The sequence below is a fragment of the Pomacea canaliculata genome, linkage group LG11, assembly GCF_003073045.1.
Source record: "Pomacea canaliculata isolate SZHN2017 linkage group LG11, ASM307304v1, whole genome shotgun sequence".
NCBI lineage: Eukaryota > Metazoa > Mollusca > Gastropoda > Architaenioglossa > Ampullariidae > Pomacea > Pomacea canaliculata.
The window spans coordinates 18,194,764-18,221,948 of record NC_037600.1 but is presented as its reverse complement, the minus strand read 5'-3'; the positions used below and the strand labels follow the sequence as shown (position 1 = coordinate 18,221,948).

Here is a 27,185-nt window from a genome sequence, read left to right as displayed (position 1 = left end):
CCTATACAACCTATTCATGTTATTATTATTTAACAACAAGCCGACTAGTTTTTTCCTGTAATGTAATAGTAATGTACCATGCTGTATTCATTAGCAGAACTTGAAGTTGTTTTTATTTTGTTTTTATTTGTTTGTTTGTTTATTTTTTTGTTAAGCACAATAACAAATAAGCGTGTTCTCTGTGAATAAGTGAATTTAGAGAATTCTTGCAATAATAAACAGTATTACAGTTTAGCGGATTCTGCCTTGAATAGTGATTCAGTTTATGAATGTTTTTAGTTGATGTTTCGACACTTGGTTGTGTCCGCTCTGAAGACAACAAATGTTAATGTAAAGGTAAGATTCGCATGAAGATTTATGGCCACAGCGGTAAGAAGTCTTGCTGAATAATTGATATCATATGGCCACTCTCAACTTTCTAGCGGGGGAAAAATCTTTAGATTCACTGAGACACATGAATGTATAGACACACTAACATACATCAATGTACAGACACACTAGCATACACTAATCTATAGACACGCTAGCGTACATCAATGTACAGACACGCCAACAGACATCAATGCAAGCAAGAAAAAACCCTCGCACGTGCGCTCAGTTTGCTGTGTGGAGCTGCTGTAACACATTTTGTCCTTTTCCTAGCCACAAAAATCAGCAACACACTTGCAAGGAAATCGTCTCACATTCTTCAAAGTGTACCTAACATTCTAGCTAGCATTATTTATATTACTACTTGTATTTGGTTTATACCTTTGCAACAAATATCATTAGACTGTAGCTACAATTATTCATAAAGCTGTAAATTAGCCATAGAATTTTAACATTCAGATTATAGCTAAAATTATTCAGCAAGCTATAAAAGTATAGATGAGGTGTAAATTAAACATTATCATTCACTGTTTTGAAAAAAAAAGAGCTTGAATGTGTTTTTTTCCACGTTTAGTAAGAACTGATCAGACTGCATTAGTGTCATCTGATGAGGCTGTAGTCAAATGTGCCCTCGCCAGCCATCAGATGTAGCTTTCTAGGAACAGGTAGTCCACATGTGATTCAGGTAAAATCTGCAGAAACATCTGACATAAATCCCTGCCTCGCCAAACAAACAAAAGTGCTAACTGTCAAGAAGGCCGTTACTGATTTCGACAAGAAATACTTTTCTCCAAGATGCTGCAGCACAAAAGATGGTGAAGGATGTTTTTACTTTCTCCGAGAGTGTCTCGTGCAACGTATGGCTTCTGCGCTTATATGGCCATCACTCCAGGAGCCGGGCTCCACCCCAAAACGCACCCACCCTGACCAAGTGATCAACGCCCAGTCTGGGATTCCTTAGCTCTGAGACTAGCAGATTTTACTGGCATTGGCTATGATCTTGCTGTAGCCGCCGCGGATCCGACCTCACATCCTTCCAATCCCCGTCTCCACGCTCGGCGAAGAGGGAGGGGCCTGCAGCTGTCACACGCACCAAGGGGCGGGGGAGGATCGGGAGGACAGAGCGATGCGGCGCGCGACAGGCACGCGACACTCTCGCGGCGTTGTCTGCGTGACATCGTGATAAACTTGCCAAGGAGCAGACGACATTTCACGAGAGAGAGGCAGGGTGAAGCCTTCAGCAAAAGGGGAGGAAAAGCTAGGAGGTCTGCGAGAGAGGGAGGGAGCGTAAAAGGGAGGTCTGGCTGGATGGATGGCGTCCGTCCTTTGTGAATTCCCCCTCCCTCCATCTCTCTCTCTCCCTCTCACTCTCTCCTCTTCAGTCGGCTTGCGTACAAATCAATAGGAGGTCATGAATATTCAATAGATTGACGGGTCACATGACCACAAGGTGACCAAGACGTTTCAAGCGGTTGGGCGAATTAGAGTTGACACGAACTGCCAAAGAATAGTATTTGGGGGGAGAATTCATCGAACGACTCAGCTCTCAGGAAACGTGGTTACATTGCCAGAAAGTGACAGGAATCGAATGCTAAACTTGAATTGGGAAACAAGGGTGAAGCACTGGGAAAGGCTGAAAAGAAAAAGAAAAAAAAATCCACAAAACTCGTTTTCAGCTCATGTGTTGCACGGCGCGCTGGCATTGAGCAAAAGCCTTGCTCGCCCAAGCTTGGTCTGGCAACTTGGAGGCCCAGCTCTGCGTCCCCAGCGGTCCATTTGGGGAAAATTATGTCCGTGGTGGAAGGAGTATGCAGTCGAGGTTTGTCTTCTCTGTCCATGACGTCGCTTAGTCCCTCGGTTTCACCACAACCACCACCACCACCATCAGCTGCAACGACCCCCAGTCTGGCCGAGATGATTTGCAGGAATAAGTTCCTAGAAGGTAGGATGAACAGTTTTATTACATTCCTCCAATCTCATCCACTCAACAGATCACACGACAAACCCCATCTCCACTTCTCTCTGTCTCTCGCTCACCCGCCGTCCCAGCCCACCACCGCGCCGACTCATTCATTTTATCTAACTCGCTGGGTTATTGCCCAGCCCTCAAAATGTTGTCATAAGCTAAATTGCTTTCTCTGATAATTCGATACAAACATTTGCATTCTTTCGGACAGAGGCGTACAAATTAATCTTTTTAATTTGCCCCTACTTGGCCACCAGTCGCATCGATTGTGTCTGACTTGGTCCCGCGTGAGTTTTTAATCAGCATTCTGCTGCGCCTTCATTGCCTAAATTGTTTTTGGGTAATTACAGACATGTTTTCCGACCAGTCGGATAATATTTTGTATTAAATGTTCAGGAGACCGGAAGATTTGATTTGCTGAGCTTCCATCGCATCCATTTATATCATTGATTTGATCAGGGGCCGCAAATCGAATTGCTACGGCGAGAAAGTGATAGGACAAGCGGTGGATGCTGGGGTGGGGATGCTGGGTGGGTAGGTGGGGTGGGAGGTTTGGCCTTGTTGTTACAACTTGCGGCAACAGTTTGGGCTTCGATCTCGTGCTCCCAGCATAGTCATCAGTCACCCGTTCTTACCAAACTTCGGCGCTGGGAGATCGATGAAACAGAATTAGTAATGGAAAGTTAATGAAGGCTACAAGCGGCCGGCCAGCAAACGGTCTGTCACTTCCAGCAAAGTAGTGTGGCCGTTAAACATGGCTAAACACTTCTGAACTGAGATTCGAATCTGTGGCACACAGACAGGTAGGCTATGTTCACTTCTCTTGTTCGCTTTAGCAGGTTTCTCTCCAATGATCCGTGAACACACATTGACATATCTTCAGTTATTATTCGGTCTGGCACCCACCCGCTTGTAATATATTTTGTAATAACTTCTAGCTTTTATTTTATTTTTGTCATAATTCTGTCTTTTCGTGGGTAGGGATATAAAGATATAGTTTTGTGAATTTTTAAGACTGTCAAGACACAAAACAGACTATCAATATTTTATTTGTATTGTTTTTAACTTGATTGTTCAATTTGTGTCTGATTTCTCTGAGCGAATATTATTTTACATCGGTTGTGAGTGGACTAGTGCAAAAAGCACATTATGTGTTCGTAGTTTAGTATACCCCGATTACAATTAGATTTTTTAATCGGGATGTATATTAAAGTTGTCCTATTTTCATACCAATATTCACACCTAATAATATTTTTACAGCGCATTTCCCTGTCTTACTGAATGCGTTTTGACATCAACAATTGTAAAGAATAGTTTTGAAAAGCGATGTCATAAACACGGAACTAATCGTACAATATGAGCTGGATGAGTTCGAGATTTGTTGAAAAAGAAACTACAATAAATTGTATGGTCACACTTTATCATAAATTGTAGCTCAGTGTGGACAGCATCCCGTACAAAGTCGATCCCTCAATCACATGAAACACCAAACGACAGAAAATACTGAAACTGTCTGGACAAACCACATGCCATGCACACAATATTTCTTCATTAAACCACAGTGAATTTTCTCCGATGTAAAACTTAACAAAAAAGTGATTGTTACATGTAACTAAAATATTTAGTACTTGCGTGTAGAAGCAAAAAGACAAAGATTCTACAAACTACAAAAGACTGAGAAGCTAAGATCCAGTGCAAGCCGGGGAAGCGGATGAAAATTTTCCGTTCCTTGAGAAGGATGCCGACCGTTTCTAAATGCGAAGAACAGTAGAACAGTAATTTGACAGCAGAAGGGATAAAATAATAAATTACATTCACTTTAGTTGATTATTTCCACTTTGCCTTTTCCGGTCAGTTTCCAAAGTTTATCCATACAGAAAAACGAAGAATATGTGCGAGCGCATGAGAGAGAGAGAGCCCGCGGGTATGTGATTGGACACAATTAATCCGATTTGTGAAGAAAACTCAAATCAATACTCATTGCTGATGTTAGTTAATCACTAATTAATTATTCGATTATTAATCTTTATTATTGTCTATCATTCTCATGTTTTTATTGTTAATGTCTATCATGGTCGCTTTATGATTTGATAGTCTTCTCCTCCTCCGTTTATTTTTTTGATTTGGGTTTTTTCCCCTTTCTCTTCTCTTTCACTTAAAAAAAAATTATTTGCACTTTTCTTTAATCTGGAACAAAAAGATAAGTAAATATAAATGTGTTTTCATTTGAAGAAAATTATATTCCGTGGACCTAGACATAACCGACAAATCTTAACGGCATAAAGTAAACACCATGCTTTCCACAAACCTTTCAAAATCAAACGAGTTCATTAGCTAACTAACCCTCTAATGCAATGCACTGTGGCTAAAAGAGTGTTAATTAACCGAAATTCAAGAAGTTTTTTGGTGAAAGTATGTTGGATTCTTTCGAGTTTTAGAAGTTGTCTTTAAAGCAAAGGTTAGTAGTCACCACAAAACATTTCTTCAAAGCAGAGAATAGTAGTCACCAAGAAAATATTTCTCTACAGTTAGGATTCGCCAGGTCCAGAGCCACTTTCTGTGTCAAAATATAAAGTCGTCTTGGTGTCATCAGAGACAAGCTGTGGAAGCTGTGGACCTGGTGTGGCGGTGTCAGGTTCTCGATGGAGCCGGTCACGATGTGGTACAAGCAGCAATTATTCCTCCTATCTTCAGCCATCTTCACTGTTTCTCTGTTCTCGCTATCAGCGTGTTTTTATTTCTTCTCTTTCCTTTTGTTACGGTCTGTGTATCATTTTCCGCCTGGCCGTCTGTCTTGCATAGGTCCGGTTTCCTTATCCGTTTGTCTTCTTTTCATCTTGTCAATGTCTGTCTGTCTGTCTGTCTGTCTGTCTGTCTGTCTGTCTGTCTGTCTGTCTGTCTGTCTGTCTGTCTGTCTGTCTGTCTGTCTGTCTGTCTGTCTGTCGGTCGGTCGGTCGGTCGGTCGGTCTGTCTGTCTGTCTGTCTGTCGGTCGGTCGGTCGGTCGGTCGGTCGGTCGGTCTGTCTGTCTGTCTGTCCTTGTCCGAATAGACGAATAACAAGATGCCTCTAGCATAACCAAGCCGTGCGTGGCTTTCCGGACAGGTAGATATATAAAGTAGAGCAGAGCCAGCAGAGTTTAACTCTGGAAAATATAAGTAAAAATTATTAGCACTTAACCAAACCGATTTCATGATATTCTGCTGTTCTACATTAGTACGGCAACAACCACGAGCGCGAATTATAGTTGAAAAGATTCCTCGGATGGGAGTAGACTGCACCAAGGAAATATCTGTGCGTGTACTTGTGTTCTTTGAGTTTTCTGAGATGCAACTGCAGAATTTTTCCACAATCACACCTATATTCAGTGAGACTTTATAATTGTACAAATAACTACTAGATTTGTTTTCTCCTCGAACATTTTTGTGATATAATGTAGCGCGAATATAACGCCTTTTTAGGTTTTCTGAAGTCTGAAAGCTAATTCACTTTAATGTAGTGTTTATTAAAATAATAAATTGAGAAGTAAGAACCTTTTTAATATTATTTATGTCCACCAAAGCCAATAGTGTTAGAGGGTTTTGTTTTTACATAAATTTTAAAAAAATAAAGAAGTCTTTATTTGTATTTGTGTACCTGTAGTCACGAGATGACATTTCAGTCTTTCATGGAGTGTTCCAAAATGGCGGCTAAACTCTTGTTGACAGTGAATTGAGATGTAAAAATGTAATTACATCAGCTGAACATCAATAAAACAATCTTCTAGTTTAATTATGCACTGATGGCATTACAGAAGAAAGAAGCATGCATTGTGGGCCAGCGTGTAGGGTCCGGCGGTTATCAGCCTGGCGGCAGGTAAAGTCCGTTAAGACCATCAGCCAGTAGCGGCCGGACCCAGTCAACCGCAGCAGCTCAACACTTGTCACTCACCTGCTCAAGACGCTGTATGTCACATTCAAATCGGCTCAAAACACACGGACTGATTCAATTCATTAGTAAGAAGCCTATTTTTGTGTTCATTTCGTGTAGAATTTCGCGACATGTCATTATGGTCGTAATCAGCTTTTCTTCCTACAATTCACTTACAGGATAAATGTCAAACTCGGAAGTCTTTCCTTCGCACTCTAATTGCCTCTCCTAAGATATTATTTGTCTTAGCAACAGCGAAATTTTCATGTAAATGTCGGCAAAGATGAATACAATTGGAATTTAGTTATAAGAAAAAGAAAGCTTTCGATGTATAAGACATTTCTTGAAGATGTCAGGACAGGACTTCTTGCTGGGCGAAAATTTGACCATGTTGAGATTTTAATTGTTGTTGTTGTTGTTGTTGTTGTTGTTGTTGTTGTTGTTCGATGTTTGTGTTTGGGACACAAATATTTGTTTTGGAGTTACTAGCTACCATTATTAACAAACATTCTACCGTAAATGTACTTTTGATTAGCGCTCGCGGAAAATGTAAAATAAATAAATGTCCGGACATCTTGAGAATACAAAGGACTAATTATACAACCTGACCTGACAGTCGATGACACTTTCACAGGTATGAACATATTCGGGAAGATAATTTGCTGTTTACAGTTGCGCGGAAGAAGTTTGGCTTTTTGTGATTGTCCACAATGGTCAGTCGTGCTTCATACACCGCACTCTCTATACATACCTCTCTCACACCTCCACTCATCACAGTTTGTTGTTTATTTGTTGTCTTCACGTTTTCGTTTTGTTTTGTCGTATTTATCAGTGAGCAGTGTGAGTGTGCGTGGGTGTGTATGGTAGGGTAAATATAATTCAAACAAGTTTTGAAGACAAAAAAATATTTGTATACTCACAATCTCATAAACACAGCGGCACCTTTGAAGTCGAGATGTAAAGTTGTTTTCATTTTTTATTTCTGATCATCCTTTTATTATACAGACATTACTATCAGCTTAAAAATGTCATGTCTCTCTGTGCTAACATCGATGTAGAGAGTACACATTCAAAAATATTTCAGCAATATTATCTTGGTGTACATTTAGCGAAAAATATTTCACAAAGTACAAATATTCCAACTGTCCGGTTACAGCTTCAAGTAATATAATCAGTCAATGAAGCCAAGAGAAATTTAAAACTTGTTTACATTTGTTAGAATTCAAGCTTTGTAACAGTTTTGTCACTGTTCATAGGCGCATGGAATGGCCATTCTCTATCTCACATTCACGTGCAATGGAGACAGATTATCGCTCATCTTTTCACAATGACAACTGCGTGATGCATGGTGTCATTAACATTATCCGTTTTTCGTTTTTCTCGGGATTGTTGTGTAATCTTTATTTTAAGCACAAACAATTAAACAGGTTTGAAACAGGTGTACACATGATGTTGTGCACGTTTCCTTGCCCTGTGCGAGGGGTCTGGGAGTTTGCAGGGCCTGGAGCACAATTCATTAGCAGTATATTTCACTGACAAAAATGATGAAACAGTCTGCCACGCATCGGAACAGTACAGCGCCCAGCACGCGCGTGCGCCATACACCATCTGTCGCTCAAGACGCAGTCTGACTGCACGAGGGCAGGTGATGGGAGTCGGTAATTCTACCCGGCTCTCCCACTGCACACACACACACAGACACACCATACAGACACACACACAGACACACCATACACAGACACACACACAGACACACCATACACAGACACACACACAGAAAAAAACACACACACACACCAACACCACACATACACACACAGACAGATACACCACACAGAAAAACTCACATACACACAGACACACACACAGACACCACACACACACTGGCAGAATGAGACAGGAGGAGACAGGAGGTATCCGCTGTGAAGTTTCATCTCCAGCCAATATCTACCTTGCCTGCTTAGTTCTTTAATTAAACAAGTTTCTTTCATTCATTCTTGCGTCTTCCTGCTTTTTTACATTTTCTTGCTCTTTTTATCGCACAATGCATGTTTTAGATGTTGTATTCATTTGTACACATTTTTAGTGTGGAATAGCAGTGAGTGATGTTCACTTGTGCTACTGTCTGCCTACCACGGACAACAGCTGATACAAAATCGGAGTAAAACTCCTGGTCAGTCGTGTAGACATCACACTGGACAATCTTACTCAGTATCTTTACAGTGTATGTGGTGAGATCTCGGTCAGCAGCTTCACAATGTCAGTGTGAACAGCTGTGAACAGTTTGATACCGGCAAGATGGTGAGATTGATGAGTGAAAGGGAATCTCATCACAGCGCTTGGCGTGGAAGCCTCCCAAGCCCTCCTCTCGGTGCTTGGTGGAGGAGCTCGACTTCCTGTGGAAGACCCACCGCGGCTCCCACCTCACCGTCTTGTGTTTCCGCTCATGCTTGGTCGACCTGTCTGTCTTTCTTTGTCTGTGGTTTGAAGTCTTTCAGCGCCAACTGATGTCCTTCAAGTTCTGAGGTGTTTAGACAGGACTTTTCCCCTCTTCGTCTCAAGTTAGGTTTAGAGGAGGACAATGAACCTCAGCAGACCACTGTCGTCGCAACGAGAGTTTGTCATGATCGAAATATAAAAAAGTTTCTACATTGTTTTTAGCTTAGCTCCTGTAATCCATTGCTAAAATACTTGTCACGACAACAGCATAGATAGTTAAGAGTTACATTACTATAACAAAACAGTTTTTAATTTTTGAAAAAAGAAATGATCATGTAAATATTGCAGTGTCTGTAGACTAAATGTTTCAAACTTACTTCAGGGAATCATTGATAATAACACATTTAAATATATATTACCTGTCGAGACATTTCTTGATATATTGTGTATCTGCTTTAGTGTATTTATTACAAGTGAGTTGTTTGTTACATTATTTTGGGGTGGGGGATGTTGTGTTGCTTGTGTTCAGGAGGCTTGCTTGTCCCGTCCTCATGAATCACGCACGTGAATGGTATCGATCTGCTGCTGATGCTGTGCCGTGCTGGCCACGTGATCTGCTGCCGCAAGGCGCGGCGCGCGCGAGTGTCGGCCACATGCGCTGGTGCGTCTGGTGGGGGCAGCGCAGCTGCAGTACGACAGGATTCAGGACCTGGGCGAAGCCCCAACTAGCTCCCCGGCAAGACAGCTAGAGGAAAATAATAGGATTGGCGGTGATCCTATTAGAGGCTAATCTAGTCAATCTGTCTCATTGTCTCCACTCATCCTCGTGTTGACGTGTGGCCGGTGTTGAGGGGTGGGCTGGGTCGAGCTTGCGGCCACTAATGTGCATCATGCCTTAGGCGCACCGCAGATACGTACCAGGTACAGGGTTCTACCAAGTGCACAAGTTCAGGGTCCTACCATGTTCACAAGTTCAGGGTACTACCATGTTCACAAATAGTTTATTCCGTGCGCATTGATGAGCTTTTATCTACCGCAGAAAGTCTCTTGTCTACTTACAGAACGCTATTTCAGATGATTATGTAAGGGTCAGATGCTATTTCCACAAATCTGGGATACTCCATATTCTGAGATACAAGTATTGAAACATTACCATGCACAGAAACAGATGGACAAAACAGAGTTTTGGATACATTCACATTAGGACGCAGTAGAAGAGCTGGTATCATATGGTAAATACAAGTATATATATATATACAAGTATGTGTACCAACTTCTGTGTACAACAGTCAACAGGGAAGCCACGGTGTTGACCAGTGTGCATGGTGATGTTCATGGCATGTACCTCGAGAATGTAAGATGGCTATTCAGCCGAATTTGGGGAAATAGTATCTTGCATTGAGCTTTGCTCAGTCATTAGAAACAAAACTTACATTGGGCAGCTCTAACGATAATAAGAGTGTACTGTTCAGACATCCCACCTGCCTGTTACAGTCATGTATCTAACATCTGATGCCAAACACAGATGTCCAGCAAGCCAGTCATTCTCGTGACCTATGTAACAACAGTAGCCGCAGAAATATATATATATCTCCTAACAATCACCTGACAACGATGATGAATATCGAGATATACTGCAGCAGTTGGTTGCTTATTACATTATTTTCAGATACCCGTGAAAGATATTAGGTATATTTATTGTGCTTAGTATATATTTACAAAGGACGTGTTTCATATATTTTGTAAATGTCATGTTTAATGCACCTTTACAAATACTGTGCTTAGTATATATATATATAGATATAAATGCCGGGCTCAATGTATTTACAGACTGTGGTGAATAATTTGTTGTGGTGGCGAGAAGGGCTGCTCGGTGTAGGAGGCGGCCTCGGTCTAGTGGCTAGAATGTAATGGCAGCGAAGCTTGTCGTCTGCAGCAAGAGACAGTTGAGATTTCACACAACTGGCAAACCAGTGATGGTGAGGGTGGTAAGATAGCGAATACAGTTGTAAAACTAGTTTTCAATCCGGAAAAGTCTGAGACTATTTCAGTGAGACCCGCTTCATAGCTTCACAGGGTGGCTCCTTGCCGGTATCATCATCACCGTCGGTGTAGTCGTCATCAGGTCAACAAGCGCACGAGCGTAAGCACGCACGCATATACATAAATAAAAATTTATAACATAAAAATATATCTATGCAAACACAAATAAGCACACAATAAATCATATACACAGGCCCACGCACACACACTCACACACAGACATTGGTGACATAATGTGGTGCAGGAGGGTGCACACAGGATGGAGCCATGTGTCAGGCTCTGACAACAACGAGTGAGAAAATCCCATTCACACCACGCGTCCAAAGCGCGCCCGCACTTCAAAGCATGTTGTGCGCACGTTCATGCACGTGCACGTGAGGAAATGGCACACGACAGGCACAAGTCCACTCAAGCACCGCACGCATCCTCTTCAGGCCACCGCTTGTCGGGTGGGAAGGGGGTGGACAAACAAGGGCGTTGTTTGCAGAGTTGGTTATGATGTACTCGTACCCGCCCACAACAACCACATTCCTTGTCATTGACTTCTCGCCACCCGAAGTTTGTCTCTTGACAAACGATATGCAAGTCACTTGGGGTGGGATCACTTGGGGTGGGATCACTTCAAACAGAAACAAACCCTCACACGCTAGAGCTTAATGTGTCTCCAGGAAACGGCTTACTGTTATTGATGTTGATTGTGTAACAGAGTAGATGAGAGAAAGAGGTGTGAGACAAAGAAATGCAAGAGAAAGAGAGGGGGAGAGATTTCACAGGTAAGCCAGTCGAGGAGGGAGGCTGGGGCTTGTTGCTATTCATCAGACTGACCGTGTGTGTGAGTGCGCGCGCGCGTGCGTTCTGATGACTGTGATGAACGACTTCGATTTCCTGGACACTTTCCCTCGCAGCTAGTCGCCGTGTTCCTAACTTGAAGCAGAGGGCCCACAGGCGGCCCACACGCGCATCACAGCTACAGCAGCACGTGCCTCACGTGACGCCACGTTTTGATGACGTTGTCATACAAAGGCAGGACCTGCACGCGCTGGTCGCAGGAAGGAAACAGTTACAAAGGGATTTCCCCTCCGCGCCACGCGGACACGTGCGAGCCATCTGTACAGACCAGCGGGTGGGTACCGGCGGGGAAGGACCTCCCTCATCAGGGAGGTGACTGCGAGGTTTTCATGTGTCTACGACCCACCCTCGCCATCAAATGTGGAAGTATCATTACACTCGAGGATGTGAAAGAATGTGACGAACCATTGTTTACGGTGCTACTAGGATGTGATTATTCTTTCGGTCTCTTTTTTCTTTCTCAAACGGGCTTATTTCTACACATATGTAGATGAAAAACATCGAAAAAAACAACAACAACACACGCACACAGAGAAAAAACAGAGACAGAAGAGATCAACAGATTTAATGACTGAAGATGTAAAAGACGGAAGCGAGCGAAGAAAAGCTAAAATAAGCAAGAAAAAGACGAAGTCACAACTTCTGAAATTAGTAGCCAACACACGTACACACAGACAATCGCCTATGTTTAATGACATATTGTCATATGTGATGTTAAAATAGCGCCCAGTCCTGTAGACGGAGGATACATTACTTTGTTATTTTCCCTCCATGCTGCTGTTTGAAAAAATGTGTTAATATTTAGTCTACTTTTATTTGCCGTGTTCACGTAAGTTGTCTGCCGACCCCCGATATCTGCGCATGCCTTGTGCTGGAAGCGCCCTCTGTTACCACTGTACCCGTACCTGTAAGGGTACCTGCAGCCCCAGGTAAATCGCGAAACCTTAGGACGCGACTCCATGAGAAAGTCAGTCTAGTCGACACTAATGTCACCTTTCCTCAATTACATTTCAAATTTTCATCAAAGCTCCTTTATTAATAGACTATTCCACTCTTCGTTCTTCATGTCGGCTCCCCTGACCTGTCTGAATTGATGTTCCCTGGAATTCTTCATCTCTTCTACTGGGCAGTTAGGGCGAGTAGTAGCACACAGAGGTAGATACAAACCGTTCCCGATCTCTCCCAGTGCCCGAGCATCGTCACACACTTGAACAGTGAAAGAAGCGAATACTTTAATGAAAAATTAGTTCCTAGGCAAACCTGCAAAAATTTGGCAATCTGATAATTGTCAGTAAATGTCGAAAATTATAAAGTGTATCTTGTAATTTATTATTACTTCTATTTTTGCAACAATCATTAGTTGTGAGCGCCGAAATCCAAGGCAATTTTCGTCAAATCTTTCATGGCAGAAATAATATAAAATAATATAATTTAAACTTTTTTCGACTCTGGGTGAGGAAGCTCAGATCCTCTTAGAATTCGGCACGTGCACGATTGAATATGGAATAAGCCATTATTTTGAATGGTTGTCCACAGTAACTGATATCATAGACTATCAGCATTGTACATATTCATGTAAGACGGGCACTGTGTGTACTGATGGTGTTGTGACATATAGCTGTAGTATTATGGTCACATGCTAGGCTCAGAAAGAGAATACAAACAAGAAATTCACAGGCTGCTTAGAAATTAAAACTTCACAAAGCCATCAGGCTATGAAGTGGGCAAACATGGACGTCCAGACGAGGACGTGGAACAGACCTCTGGATGTTAACATCTTTCCAGTCCACTGATCACAGCCAGGGACTCGGGAGGCGAGGAGCAGCAGACTGTCGGCCGCCTTCTCAGTGACAGATGTCGGCGGCGGTGGGAGGAGGACCGGAGGGTTGGACCGCTGCACGGATCGTCTTCAGGCCAAGACCGTTGGTCTCGCGAGCTGTTGGTTGTTGGCTCACAGACCTGTAACTGATCTCCCTTGTTTCATTCCCGTCTCTGCGCTGCAGATGTCCAACATTTTTTTTTTTTCCTTTACTGGCCTTTACCTTTTTTTTTTCTTTTTCTTCTCTGGCACGTAACAGCTAATGAGTCGCTGTGACACGTCACGTCACGTGGTCTGCCTTGTTCTCTCGGGTTTAGAGAGATGTAGAGGGCAGCACAGGCTGCTGGGTAGTTCCAGGCAGCTTTAGATGGACTGTCGATTACAATTCTCTCTTCAGCTAGCTTTTTTCTCTTTTTTTCCATTCATTGTTTTATTTTAATTGAATTATTTTTGTGATACATTTGAAACGTCATGTTTAGTGTACAAAAAATTGCTTAAAATTAATTGAGGTGAAACAACAATAACAATACTGTACTGTCAGTTAAAACATACATTATTTGTTGCAACGGAAATGTGTTCGTTCCCAGCAGCGCAGGCAATGTATGTAAAAGACGGAGATGGGAAAGAGAAAGCAATACAAATTACAAATAGCTATTAATCTCTCGTAGATTAGCCACACATATTACAATTAAATATTAATAAATAGCTATATACCTTAAAATAGTTATTAATCAGTAGATACATATATTTTAATCATAACCAACGTGTACACCGGAAAAAAGGCTAGAAAAAGACAGCGACATCTACAGACAAGAGAGTCCAACAGCATGTCGTTTCCCTTTACAAGATTCAGATGCCGAATTATTTGTTCACATTTTTTCATTGTCCACACACACAGACTCACAAACAAATACTTACATGCACGCACGTGCAGCCCGAGATGGCAGGAGATAACGGGTGTGACAAAGCATTCCACTACACACCCTCGCCATATCACCATCGTTTGCTCACGTCACGGTGGCGGTTCAAACGACACTTGTCATTTAATGACGGCCGTTATTCAAATTAATGTTTCTAGTCGCCAAGCTCTGCGACAGCAGGCGAGAACTTTGTCTGCTTTTACAGAACAAGCAGAAAAGCAGAGGTCGCTCGGCGCGCAAACAAGCTCAAGTAATGCGATTTAGCTGTCGTTTTAGTCTTGGCCGGGTGCCGGGTGTTTGTTGTTGATAGTTTCAATTTCACTCGGCTGTTTACCCCACCCCCTTCTTATTGGTGTGTTACAATAAATTTGTCTAACTCGTATAACTCGATGCAGAAATACGAAGCTGTGGTCTTTGACTAGTGAACAGGGAATGTGCAGTACCGCCCTCGTATTAACAGTTAATACAATTAGTTAATGTTGTTTTAAACAGTATCTAGTTGTTTATGAGCTTAACTGTAAATATCAACACCGTACCATGTCTGTGGTCTTATGTCAGTTAAAAGCTTTGGTGCACACCTTTGTGTGTAAGCCTGGCATCTCTACCGTGTGTGAAGGTGGGTGGGTTTATTTTTGTGGGTATTATGTCGGGTATGGAATGATTATGTGCGGAGTGAACCGAGTATGGTTGAAAGGTCAGAGTACAAGCACAGAGCTCACTATCCATTGACAGATAGACAGCAAATAAGCTTTGGATAATCTCATTAAATGTTGTTGCCCTCTTGTACCTCTCATAGGTCACTCGGATTCAACGTGTCTACGTGCGGTTGATAAAATATGTTTTGATGACTGACTTTCTGGAATATTAGAAGAAAATACTGCACATCAGCAACTCAAGACATCGCACTCAAAAATATCATGTTTCTACACACAAAAATCTGAGTCTCTGTCGACTTAAAGGTGAAAAACCTGGAATGAGTTATTATTTTAGCTTCTTGTTGACACTTACACCGAACTTAGAAATGTGACTTGTTTCTAGCTTGCTGCACCATCCATGACAATCACACAGGTCTTAAAGACATTTGTCCTCATAAATGTCACCACAAATAAAATTTCTACAACGGAGGAAGCTCTAAAGCTGGTGATTATCTCCTGTGCACTTCCATACATTCTTCATTTGTCTGTTTATATATCTTGCAGACGCTAACCCTTCTTTGGTTCCTTCATTAAACTTCTCATAGAAAAACAATTCGTTTATATTTAACTGAATGTGTCATTTGAAGTTCAACTCTTCGTTGGGGTATTTAAGTAGAATCTGTCACTCAACTACAAGTTTAAAATATATTTTTAAACTCATAAAAATTCATTAAAATTTTTTGTTTTACTTTGGTTTATCATTACCGCTGTGTTTAGTTTGTTTCTAATGGCTTCTACTGACTTACAAGTTATTTATCGGTACATTTCATAATTAACTTATCACCATCGATCTACATTGTATGCCGGTCGTCATCGTCAAGCTGTCATTGACATACGTTCTGTGTGTCTGTCATCTTCCTTTTCTTCTTTGTGCCTCGGTTTGTCGAGTGTCCGACCACGTAGCTCGTGTTGAGTGACAAATGGCTGACCTCGCTAGGTTACAGATGTAGCACTCGGCCATAGAAGGACAAACACCCGAACAGGAGGTACCTGATTTTTTTATGAAGCGGAGATAAACTACTTCCTGTGCTAACAGTCCCATAAAATCAGTGAAGCGTGATGAAGCGGCATCTGTGCTGCCAGTCACAAGAACTGCGCCATATTGTCAGCCCTCAGTCCCCGGGGAGGGCTTTCAATGAATCAATATGGCGAGGCCCGGGTGTAGGTTCTCGCAACTTCTTTCATAAGCAGAACTGTTGAAAAACAAATTTTGGAAACTACGAAATCTACAAATAAAGCTATTAAATTTTGGAAAAAATATAAAATACAGAAATATCTGAACAACGTATAATGTTTTCTTCTATATTTAGTTGGAGAATGACATGGTGAAGAACGTTTTATTTCTAAAAAATAATAAAAGTGGAAAGAAAATCAAGCAGCATGTCAGATATCAAATCAAAAACAGGATGTGTAAAATAAAAATTGACACATAGAGAATCACTGAAGGGTAGCCACAGGCAGTGAACCATCGACTTCGCTGTCCTGTATAAGCCAACAGCCCTGAAAAATCCTTCCCATGGCAGGAGGTACAGTTGCTGTAGCGAACGAGCAAAATAAAATAAATATTCCCGATTGTAAGACTGTGAAAGCTTATCACACGCACCTGTCGTGTATTTCAGATGATCATGTGACTTGCAGTCTCCTGGGACTTGATCCCGTGACTTGCAGTCAAGATGACAGGTGGAGCGAAACTTCTTTCAGTGTCACACTGCGTGCCCAGGTCAGAGGTTATTTCAAGTCTGCCCAGGTGAAGCTAGCTCAGGAGCACAAGGGACACCAAGAAACTCGCAAACCTTACTCATAATTACCAAGAATCAAACCACCCAACACCAATTCAATTCACCACCCAACAGCAATTCACAGGTAACAAGCAAGAAAAAAAAAAGTTAAACTGACTGAAGGTGATATGGAGTTCGAACCCTTTCCCTCCCACACCACAAAAACAAACATATATTTTCTATCTACACATCCAACAGTACGCAGTCTCTTGAGGTAAACAAATCAGTTTCGCACTGAGTGGTTGTAGATATCTTTGTAGCTACTAATTTCTAAGAATTTATTATCTGTAGAGTTCAAATAAGAAATGAGACAGCCTAAAAAAATCACGACCTTTACATTATGGTGTGAAATCTTAAAAAAAGTTTCTGTAGTTCGATTTATAGTGTTTTTGGTCGAACACTCTACAGTAAATCTTTGAACAATGCGCGGTTATGGGTGGAGGGCAGGGATAGAAATCCGTGTACAGTATAAGTATCTACTCCCCCACTTCTCCCCGCCCCCGAGCTGAACCACTAACCGATACTAGAAACATTCCATGAATAGTAATATGTTATATTATTGCATTCTGCATCCTTACAAACAAGTAAGGTAGAGGAAAGAAAAAATATCATTAAGAAAAGAAATCAGAGGAATAAGTCCACTTACAGACTGTGTTGTTACCGCGATGTGCAGTTTACTGGAGAGACGATCGTTACAGGTAACTGAACGGGTACAGATATATGTGGATTAATTTCAATAAATATTTGTAATTATTGTAAGATAATTTAATGATTGCGATAATTTGAAAAAAAAAAAACTCCCAGACAAACCCTAAGCATAGAAACATCGAAAAAAATGAAGAAAACGTTATGTATGTCACGGCACACAATATAATTAAGTATATATATAGATATATAATATATATAATATATAGATATCAGTCTGTTTTATACATCTGTTATAAACTCACCAACTTACACATTTGAGAACAAAGGAAAGACATACAAAGTTGCAGTATTGCACTATGAACATAAAGATGGAGTATTATGTTTTTGAAGTCTCTCCAATTGTCACTGTAGTAAGCTCAGGCGTTGCGAGTGTCTGCTTATAAGGCTAAGACCTGTGGAGGGTAAGCCTGTGTCCACCTAGCCTTGTCACTGCTCCTTGTTTTGCGATATGTTCGTGGGTTGGCAGTGCGACATGAAGCGGGTACATTATCGCGAGATGTTTTCACTCGTCTGTCTTCCCGTCAACGTCCCTCGACGGTTTGCCTGGCGACTGCCTGTAATCCTGGCCCACTCCTGGCCCACTCCTGGCTATCCTGGTAAAACCTTTCAGTCTATATCTCCTGGTCAGCCCCTCCTTTCCCTTTATCGGCACACCGGTCTGCCTTTAGGAGGTCCGATAAAAATATTTTTACTTTTATCAGTCACCCTGTTATTTACGATGTAATTAAATATAAATTTTGTGATCCCAATATTATTATCTGAAATTTCTCTGAACTTTCCCCTACATCCCAGACAGAGTACTCCGCTCTTTGTCTGAAGGCCTAATCCTCACTTTCCCTGTCATCAGATAGTAATATATTGAGTAATATATTGAGTGAAAAATGAGAATTTGCATTGAAATGCTCGCACTATAAGAAAGAAAAAAAGATAAATGAGGGAGAGAGCTGTTTCAGTGATGTGTGTGCTTTCATAACTATGCAGATGCATACGCGTGTGTGTGTGTGTTTATGTGTGGACTTCATGCAGATGCATGTATGAGTGCGTATGTGTGCGTGTGTGCGCATGTCTGTTGTCAAAAGATGAAGGAGCGGGGAAGGGTGTTGTTGGTGTTAAGGGTGTTACAAAGGAAGGAGGGACAAAGTGTTGATTCAATTATCAGGGCCAGCCCCTCTTCGGCCTCCGTCTCAGTGTGCGTGTGGAGGCGCCGACCTAATGCGGTTAGTCTCCAAATTTTCACACTCGCATTCCCCGCACGCCGCCGCTGCCACGTCTCTAGGATGAAACGCGAACTGCGCATGCGCGGCCGTTTGAGCAGAACCACAGAGGGGCGGGAGGGGGATCCACTGCAAGAAGGAGAAAACAGTCGAGAATGGGACAGGCAGTGTCAGGCTCGATATAGAAAACCGAAAGAAGACTGGACGACAGAACTGGAGAAGGAGAGAAGTGTGGCACCCTCTCTCTGTGTGTTTGTGTAGAAGTGTGTGTGTGTGGGAGGGAAGGGGATGGTTTGTGTTTGTGTGTGTGCGACTGTATGTATACACAAGTCGAGATCGACTAAACTGTTAATTCTTAACTAGTAGACTTCATTCAGACTACACACACCAAAAACAGCAAATGTCTTCAGACTGTTTTTCTTTTTCATTTTTTTTTTCTGTTTCTCCATCTCTCTCACACACAAAACGAAAAAAACTGAGCTAGAAAGACAGCTACAAGAAATTTTTGTCTATGTTCACTTACAGCTCCTGTATTCTCTTGAAAGACTTCTATTGGATGTTTACTAATATAATTCCTTATATCCTTATTATTTAATATTAGTACCTTTCAGATAACCTCAACAATCGTGAGGTTTCGATCTCTTCAAGTGAAATTTAGTTCCTGTACTGCAACTCCTAACCTGCCTGTTCTCTATCAGATAAAAATTAAAACTTAGTTGACTGACTGGTTGAGATGTGTATTTCATTGAGAGATGATTTCTACCCGGGGTGTCGAAGAAGGAGCGCCCACAGAAGAACCCTGAGTGCTGTGTCACCTCCAGGATAGTAAATGTACCCCGAGGTCAGACGAGGGCTATGCTGACTACCCACAGACACTCTGTAAATGCCACTCTATGAAAAGGTTGTTTTCTTAAGTCTTTTCTCTCAGCAGCACCATCTTCCAACTAACAGCTCCGTGTTCACATTTCACGAGTTTTAACTGTTTTAACTGACGAAACTTTTCTTTATGAGAACTGTTATAAAGTCTGCAGTTTGCGGAACTCCATGATTTCTTACCCCAACGATGACCGCGTTTGCGCTTCGCATGTATCAACATGTTTGTATATTTTGAATTCACAGACATTTTAACGGGAAAGAATAAAAGTTCGAACAAAAGAATGAACGCACGACTGATTATTTAGATGCAACAATGACACTTTATATGAACATTATCAAAGACACTTGATATGAACATTATCAATGACACTTTATATAAACATTATCAAAGACACTTGATATGAACATTATCAAAGACATTTGATATGAACAATACCAATACCATTGTTGATGGAGCAAGATTTTTTTTTTTAAATTAGAAAAAGCCGATGTTTCTTCAGCCCTGATGTTTATTTACAGCGCCACGGACCTTTCATTTCTTTAAAACTCAGAATTTTAACTATTTGATATTTGTTGTTCACTTGCAAGACCCAGGGACACTGGTGGCCAAGATGTTATATTTAAGGATTGGATGAGGCGACTGGTCGGCCGTTACACCCGATGTCATGTTTGTTGTTATGATCTTGTCTACTGTATTGCCACTTCGTTATTTACGGCGGTCGTCTGGCATGTATAGACTATTTTATATGGTAGCAGTCATCTTACTTTACACCTTCTATATCTAGATATTTTTCTCTTTATCTTTGTCTTTCTGCTTATCTCGTCACATTCCGTTTCTTTCTCATTATACCCCCTTACAGTTCTCATGTCATTCTAAAGCTAGAAGTAAATTTGACAAATGACACGAGAGTGATGAAAAATAACAATGCACTGCCATCTGGTTTCAGCTGCCATTCCCAAGTGTTCTGGGTGCAGTGAGCAGATTTTCGACCGATTTATCTTGAAAGTGTTAGAGGGCTCCTGGCATGCCAAGTGCCTCAAGTGCGCCGACTGCCAGTCGCAGCTCAGTGATAAGTGCTTCTCCAAAGGAGACAAAGTTTACTGCAAAGATGACTTCTTCAAGTAAGTATGCTTCAATTTTTAATATAAATACATCCTGTTTCTCTCAGTGTTATTTTTGTCAAAAACAAATGAAGTTTGTTTACCCATTAATATATTTTTTTCTTAGTCACCAGGAGTGGATTTCAAAAATACGACTTGGCTAATAGCGATGGTACAAATGGTTTTATTTCTATAAATTCATGGTCCGCCGCTAACTTGATTTTTCTTGAGATAATGGGCAGCATTTTTATTTTTCTTTTATACAGTTTTGTGTGCTGTTATACTATTTTTTTTCAAAGTAAAGCAATAAAAATAAAATTTAAAACGCGTTTAAACAGTAAATTAGGGTTGTAAAAATTACAAGCTTTGAATACATACGACTCCATGATATATCGTTTGATCTTCCGCTTCAAGAAATGCAAGAATAATTTTTCTCAAGTTTTAAACTGAGACTTCAGACAAGTGGTTGGTGGTGGTGGTAGTGGACAGGGTGGTACAGGACACTCGTCCTTTATTTCTCCAAGTTGTGGTGGAGTGAGAGGAAAACAAGCGCTTGTATTTTACTACACAGCTTTATTAATTCTTCAGGAAATTTCAGGCAGGACACGCCTCGAAGATTAAAAATCAAATATTTACATTATATTTGTTTTGATATCATTTGTTTTCTCTTTGAATGAAACTTCAGAAAATTTCGTTTTTACACATCACGCAATCGGTTGCCATGGAAACGATCTAAGATGGCGCCAAATAAACAATTTTTAAAGCTTGTAACTCTTTTCTGTTGTAAGCTCAAAATTCTTTTTGAAATGGTTAACTGAATGAAAGGTTAATATTTTAATGTTCAGAAATAAATAGAGTAACTTTGTTATGTTTTATGATCTTTTTAAGCGGTGTGTTTACATTTAAACCATCGTAACTACTAAACTAACTTTTTTAAAATTCCGCCAACTTTAAAATGTTTAGATACATATAAAGAAGAATTCAGTTTTAGCTGTATCATATGTCAGTATCAAGGTATAAGGTTCTGAAGTGAGCAAACCGTAATAAAAGCAAGAAATTAAGAAAACGAGCAAATAAATGTTAAATTTAACTTTAAAAAAAAATTGGTGGAAACAAAAGATAATGTTTAAAGGTCTAAAGAACGAGCTAGCTATGAAATAGAAAGATAAGACTTTCTCCCAGAGGGCAATTAGAGGCATCTCTATATAGAAACACAGAAACAAAACAACAACACAACAACACAACAACTTATTCCTATCCGCTGCTACAAATCGACTCTCCTACATTCCTGACTCAGGAGCGACATGTATCCGCACACAGTGAGTCGCACGGCCAGTCCCTCGTGCAGAGCTTTGTGTTCTTCTTTAGATATATCAGAAACATACCACTCAAAAATACATAAATAATGTAATTGTAGATGTGGATGTATAAATGTGATTGTAGAGGCGATGGTCGAAATGTTAGTATATTGTTGTTTCTCAATAGCCCTTACATGATTCTCAAGTTACTTCTCTGGCCCCTCTCTCTCCCTCTCCTCCCTAGCATCAATCTCTCTCTCTCACACACAAACAAAAAGAGAAAGATAATGACAATGTCTTTCATAGTTATAATTCTGCATCATTAAGACTGTGTAATCAAGAAAAACCTAGCAGAACGATTTTTTTTTTTTTTTTTTTTGGTAGCTTCGTTAAAATTCTGTCCTGGGTCCTTAAAGCTTGGGTGTGCTGAACGGCTGCTGGTGCCAAATGTCTGCAAGTGGAGTCAGCTTTGGTCCGGCGGGAGAACCGAGGGTGCCGAGTCACGCCGAGTGGTTGTCTTTGCATCCTCGAGCTGTGTGAGAGGGCGCAGTGCCAGTGAGTGAGCACGTTCAACAAATAACGGGCCGTCCCCATCACCAGCCAACACCCTCGTGCATCACGCGCTCCCACCCTGCAGCCATCTGCTTCCGTGTCTCCTGGACATTTCAGATCTTATCGGAAAGTCGGGGGTGCAAAAACTACAAACATTTCCATACACATTATAAAGAAGATGAATAACTTCTAATGAAACAATCTTAGAGTGACTTAAAATACGGTTTAATGAGTCGGACCACTTTGCACCTTGACCACTCGTATTGATACATAAAAAGTGCTCTCAGTCGTAAAAATATCAGATCATTTGCCTTTTCTCCTAAAATATGCAAATCTCCTGAACAATCAGATTTACAAACAGATAAACTGTTAGCAGTTCTATAGTAAATATGATTTGTAAACACGTGTTTAAATGTTATATGCATGATTTCAAAAGTAGCCTCTATAAAATGTTCATAAAATGTATAACAAAGGGTGATAATTTTTTAAGTAGAACTTTACTGGTTTCAGGAATATCTGTAGTTGAAGATTTTACAACGAACCTCTAGGTTACTGAAGGTTTCTTCTGCGTTCAAATATTTTCAAAGTTAAATCGTGAGGGGATAACAAAAACTGTCGTAAATCCGTAAATCATCCCCAGGCTACACCCCACTTCACATACCTCCATTTTTTCATTTTTTCATTCTAAGTACCTTTAGCCCTGATCAGTTCTGGGAGCTGGCGTCTTCAGCTTTGCATAGAGATAGATGGAGATGGTCACCAGGTATGTGTATACACTCACTACTTCAAATATAACTCAAGGCCTGTCGTAAAGAACTGTGGAATGAATTGGTCCACAATGATGGAGGACAGAGTGCTCTATACAGTACTCTACCTTTCCTCTGGTCCACAATGATGGCGGACGAGGCGGCGCCGAGAGAATGATTCGTCACTAGTACGAGGAGCATGGCGGGGGTTGGCAGGGCTTCATCTTGGTGGCAGACTCATTTCTTTATTTTGTTCGTGACTGACATACGGTATAGAAACGAGGTTGTTCAACCTCCCGTCATGCCAGCTGTAAGGACCATGGACCATGTTTCCCAGCATCGTGACAACACCACTCCCCATCGTGCACGCATGACTGCTTACAGCGGCGGCGAATTCAGCGGCTTGACTGGCCATCACTTTCACCTGACTTGATTCTCACCGAGCACATCTGAGACATCCTGGGGCGCCATGTTCAGGTAACAGACTGCAACTATGGCCATCTCTCAAACAACTTGTATTCAGCCCATGCCAGAAAGACGACAGACGTTGTTATTACAGCAAATGGCGATCGCACGAGCAAACATTTTTGACTGTCAGATTGTATTCACTCTTTCTGTGACTTTCTCATTCAGGGATCGGAGTGTTTGATTGTTTATACTTGGAGTGTAATTAAGAAACAAAGTTTTCTATCACTTTACTGTCAAATAATGATATAACATGTCATAACATGACAACTCACACACTTGTTGCGGCTGGTTTATCTTATTTTTTCTTTGGACCGTAAGTTTTTTTGTGAATAGTGTACTTTGACAATGATACAATGCTTTGAGACATTAATACAAGTAAGTGGTGGCCGGCTACTGATGTCATCGCCAATCTGTGAGAGGAAGACGCGGAGCAAGAGTGAGGTGTGTTCAGCGTGTCGGCGAAGTCTCGCGCGGAGGGGAAAGGTCGGACAGTTGGTGGTGTAGCGAGGGATTTTCACAAGCGCAGGAGGGAGTTGAATTATTGAGGAACTTGAGGCGGAGGTGGCAGTACAGTACGCACCGGGAGAGCATCAATAATTCACGATTCAATATGCCTTGCCTCCCTTATCTCCCGGGCCCGGGCAGGCCCAGCAGCAGCGTAGAGAGGGCGCTACATCTCCATCCTTGTGACCAAACACCGGAACTTTCAGTCTGACAGACATGAAGTTTTCACACCGGAAGAGAAAACAGTGATCAATGGAGTTTCTTGGAGAAGACAGGCGGATACCAGACCCTCTACACTACAGTGAACAGCGAAGGCAAGATGTGAGCTAAACTCTGCAAAACTCGGGTGGACTTGTGATAGTCACTGGTCATCTTGATGACTGACCTGCCAGAGGTCAGTTTGTGGGTCGTGTGTCAAAGCGACTGACTTCACTCTGCGTCTGTTAGTTCTTGAAAAATGTTCTGACGAAAATATTTCAAAAACCAAGCTTTTGAATGCAGGGTAATCGACCAACTTTATTTTGTAACCAAACTTTCTCAGATCATTTTTGCTCTCTTCTTTTTTGGGGGATTTTTTAAAGTTTACAAAAGAATGTGAATCTTTATTTGTGGTTATCTCTAGATCGCTAAAAATAAAAAAGAAGTGAAAACATTGCATTACTGTCTTCAGCTTGAAACACAACATTTTGTAATCATCATATTCCTTGTCAGTTTTCTTTCGAGGTGTGGCAACATGTAATCGTCGCTGTGCTGTTGACTGACTTTGAGGTACACACTTGTGGTCCATGTTCACCTCAGACACTGCTAGCCTTAGGACTGATGATTGTCTTACAGCTCGTGAAGACTTTAACTACATTTTTATTATCTTTTTGCTGCTCAAAACAAGTTTTCAATTCCCGCATTTGATGGGTGGGGAAGGGCCAATACACAGTTTTTATAGTTTAGTGCCATTCTGTTAAAACCAGAAAATATTTGACATGATTACGTGTGCATGTGACCTTATGCATTATTATGAAAACTACACATTTTGTATAAAAGGTGTGTATATATATAAACTCTTATCAATTCCACCTCTTATAGGTACGAGAGACATGGTGGTTGAGAGGTGAAGCATTAAACCTTCATATGACGGAGACATTGAGTTGCCCTGTGGGGCAGTTCCCAGTCCTGCTGGTTCCTATTTGACTTGTTGGCACCACACAAGTATAACAGGCATTCAGCATTTCTATGTGATCATCATCCCAGAATTAACAGAAATGTAGCAGGAAAAATAAAGACATAGACTCTTAAAACTTTCTGTCATTGTCAAATCGCTCTATATTTACATTTCAAACATCATCTTCACAATTTACTGATGAATGTGATCGTTGTGACATAAAACAAATTAGCTCTGTGATTTATAACTGGAGGAAGAATGGGGCTGCTATAATAGTAGTATTGATGACCTCCCTGCAGCGAATCATGTTGTTCACGGTCTGCTGCTCACTGTACCCCGCGGCAGCTTAGATCACGTGATAGATGGGTATGGCTTTTCACCTGGCGCTGCCTTAGGCGCTGTTCTTTGATGTTATTTGAGCTTGAGTTGATAGCACGATGCACAGATCAACAATTGTGTCGGGAAACGAGCCAGTTATCTCACTATACTAGTTATCTCACCATGCCAGTCATCTCACTGTCCCACCTATCTCACCTTTCCAGTCATCTCACTGTCCCACCTATCTCACCATTCCAGTCATCTCACTGTCCCACCTATCTCACCATTCCAGTCATCTCACTGTCCCATCTATCTCACTATGCGAGTCATCAAAGTGAAAAAAATATCAACGCATGGTCGTTAAGAAGTTCGGTGAATTTATGTCACATTTAGGTCATTTTCTTGCAGGTTTGAAAAATATTTCTCTTTGTACTGTGTCAGTACTCCATTAATATGGTTTCTTTTTGTCTTGTCGTTTGGAATCGCAGTATTACATCAGCATGTTTCCGTAACTTGAAGGTTTAGTATTTCAACTGTCGAATTCGGGTTTCTCGTACCTACAAATACCAAAGGTAATAAAAGTGCACCTTTATTACTTTTCAAAAAAGCTTTTTCTGGTAATTTATAATAATGTTAGTCGATAATAAAGCTTTAATTGCTTCTAACGATAATTAACGTTTTTTCTCCCTGAGTATTCGTGCTTAGTTTGAGAACAAAGAACGTTGTTGGTGGCTCACCAGGGTGAACACGTGGTTTTCAGATGCCTAGGTTCTGTTTCTGAGTCAGCAAGCATGTGTAGGGTAGAACACATGGACTTGATGGTATAGTCGGTGGTTGTTAGCAAACGATGATGTTGCTGCACCAGATCCTGTTCATCCTTTTCTAGATGGCCAACACTCAATATACATCCCATTGTCCATCAATGTATTTGCAAGGCGAGTTTCTAGCTCATGGGTCAGTTGTCTCACCTTGCCACACTGGTTTAAGGTGCAAATGCTTCATGTTCCGTTGGATGTTCCTTCTATAAAGGAGGTTAGCTTAGCTCCAGTCGCATACTTGTGATACTTTTTGCTGCTTTCACTCTGAAGCTTGCTGGTGATGCCGCGGTCGTTATTAATCTGGGACTCGACCGGTCCGCCATATTTCTTTGCTCATTGCCCTGTTTCTGGGCTTGTGCACTTGGTACAGTCCACCTCCTCTCCATATGAGACCACAGCCGAGTTCCTTCAACCGATGGGCCCCCATGGTCGCAAACATGTAGGCCTGGGAGCTCTGGCCGGTGCTTTCATCGTGGAATATGATGCCGGGTTCACATCGCTCCATTCCTACCAGCCTGTAACCTCGTGGCCCTCATTCATCAATATCTGTGTCAGGGACTTACCCGAAGTTAAAACGAATTAGCTTTTGCGAGCAAAGCAGGGCCCAGCGTGTTGTCTGGCCTTGTGGGATCGAGATGTAT

At 41.4% G+C, this 27,185-nt stretch overlaps 1 protein-coding gene across 1 annotated transcript in view; it reads left to right on the top strand.

Moving 5' to 3' along the window:
• The first annotated feature begins 1,545 nt into the window (after positions 1-1,545).
• LOC112575536 (LIM/homeobox protein Lhx3-like) overlaps positions 1,546-27,185 on the top strand; it is a 29,140-nt gene continuing 3,500 nt past the window's right edge. Inside the window, exons 1-2 of the mRNA XM_025257476.1 lie at positions 1,546-2,311; positions 20,531-20,705. Coding sequence (XP_025113261.1) covers positions 2,158-2,311; positions 20,531-20,705 — 329 coding nt within the window. The 5' untranslated portion in view covers positions 1,546-2,157. The remainder of the gene's footprint in view (positions 2,312-20,530; positions 20,706-27,185) is intronic.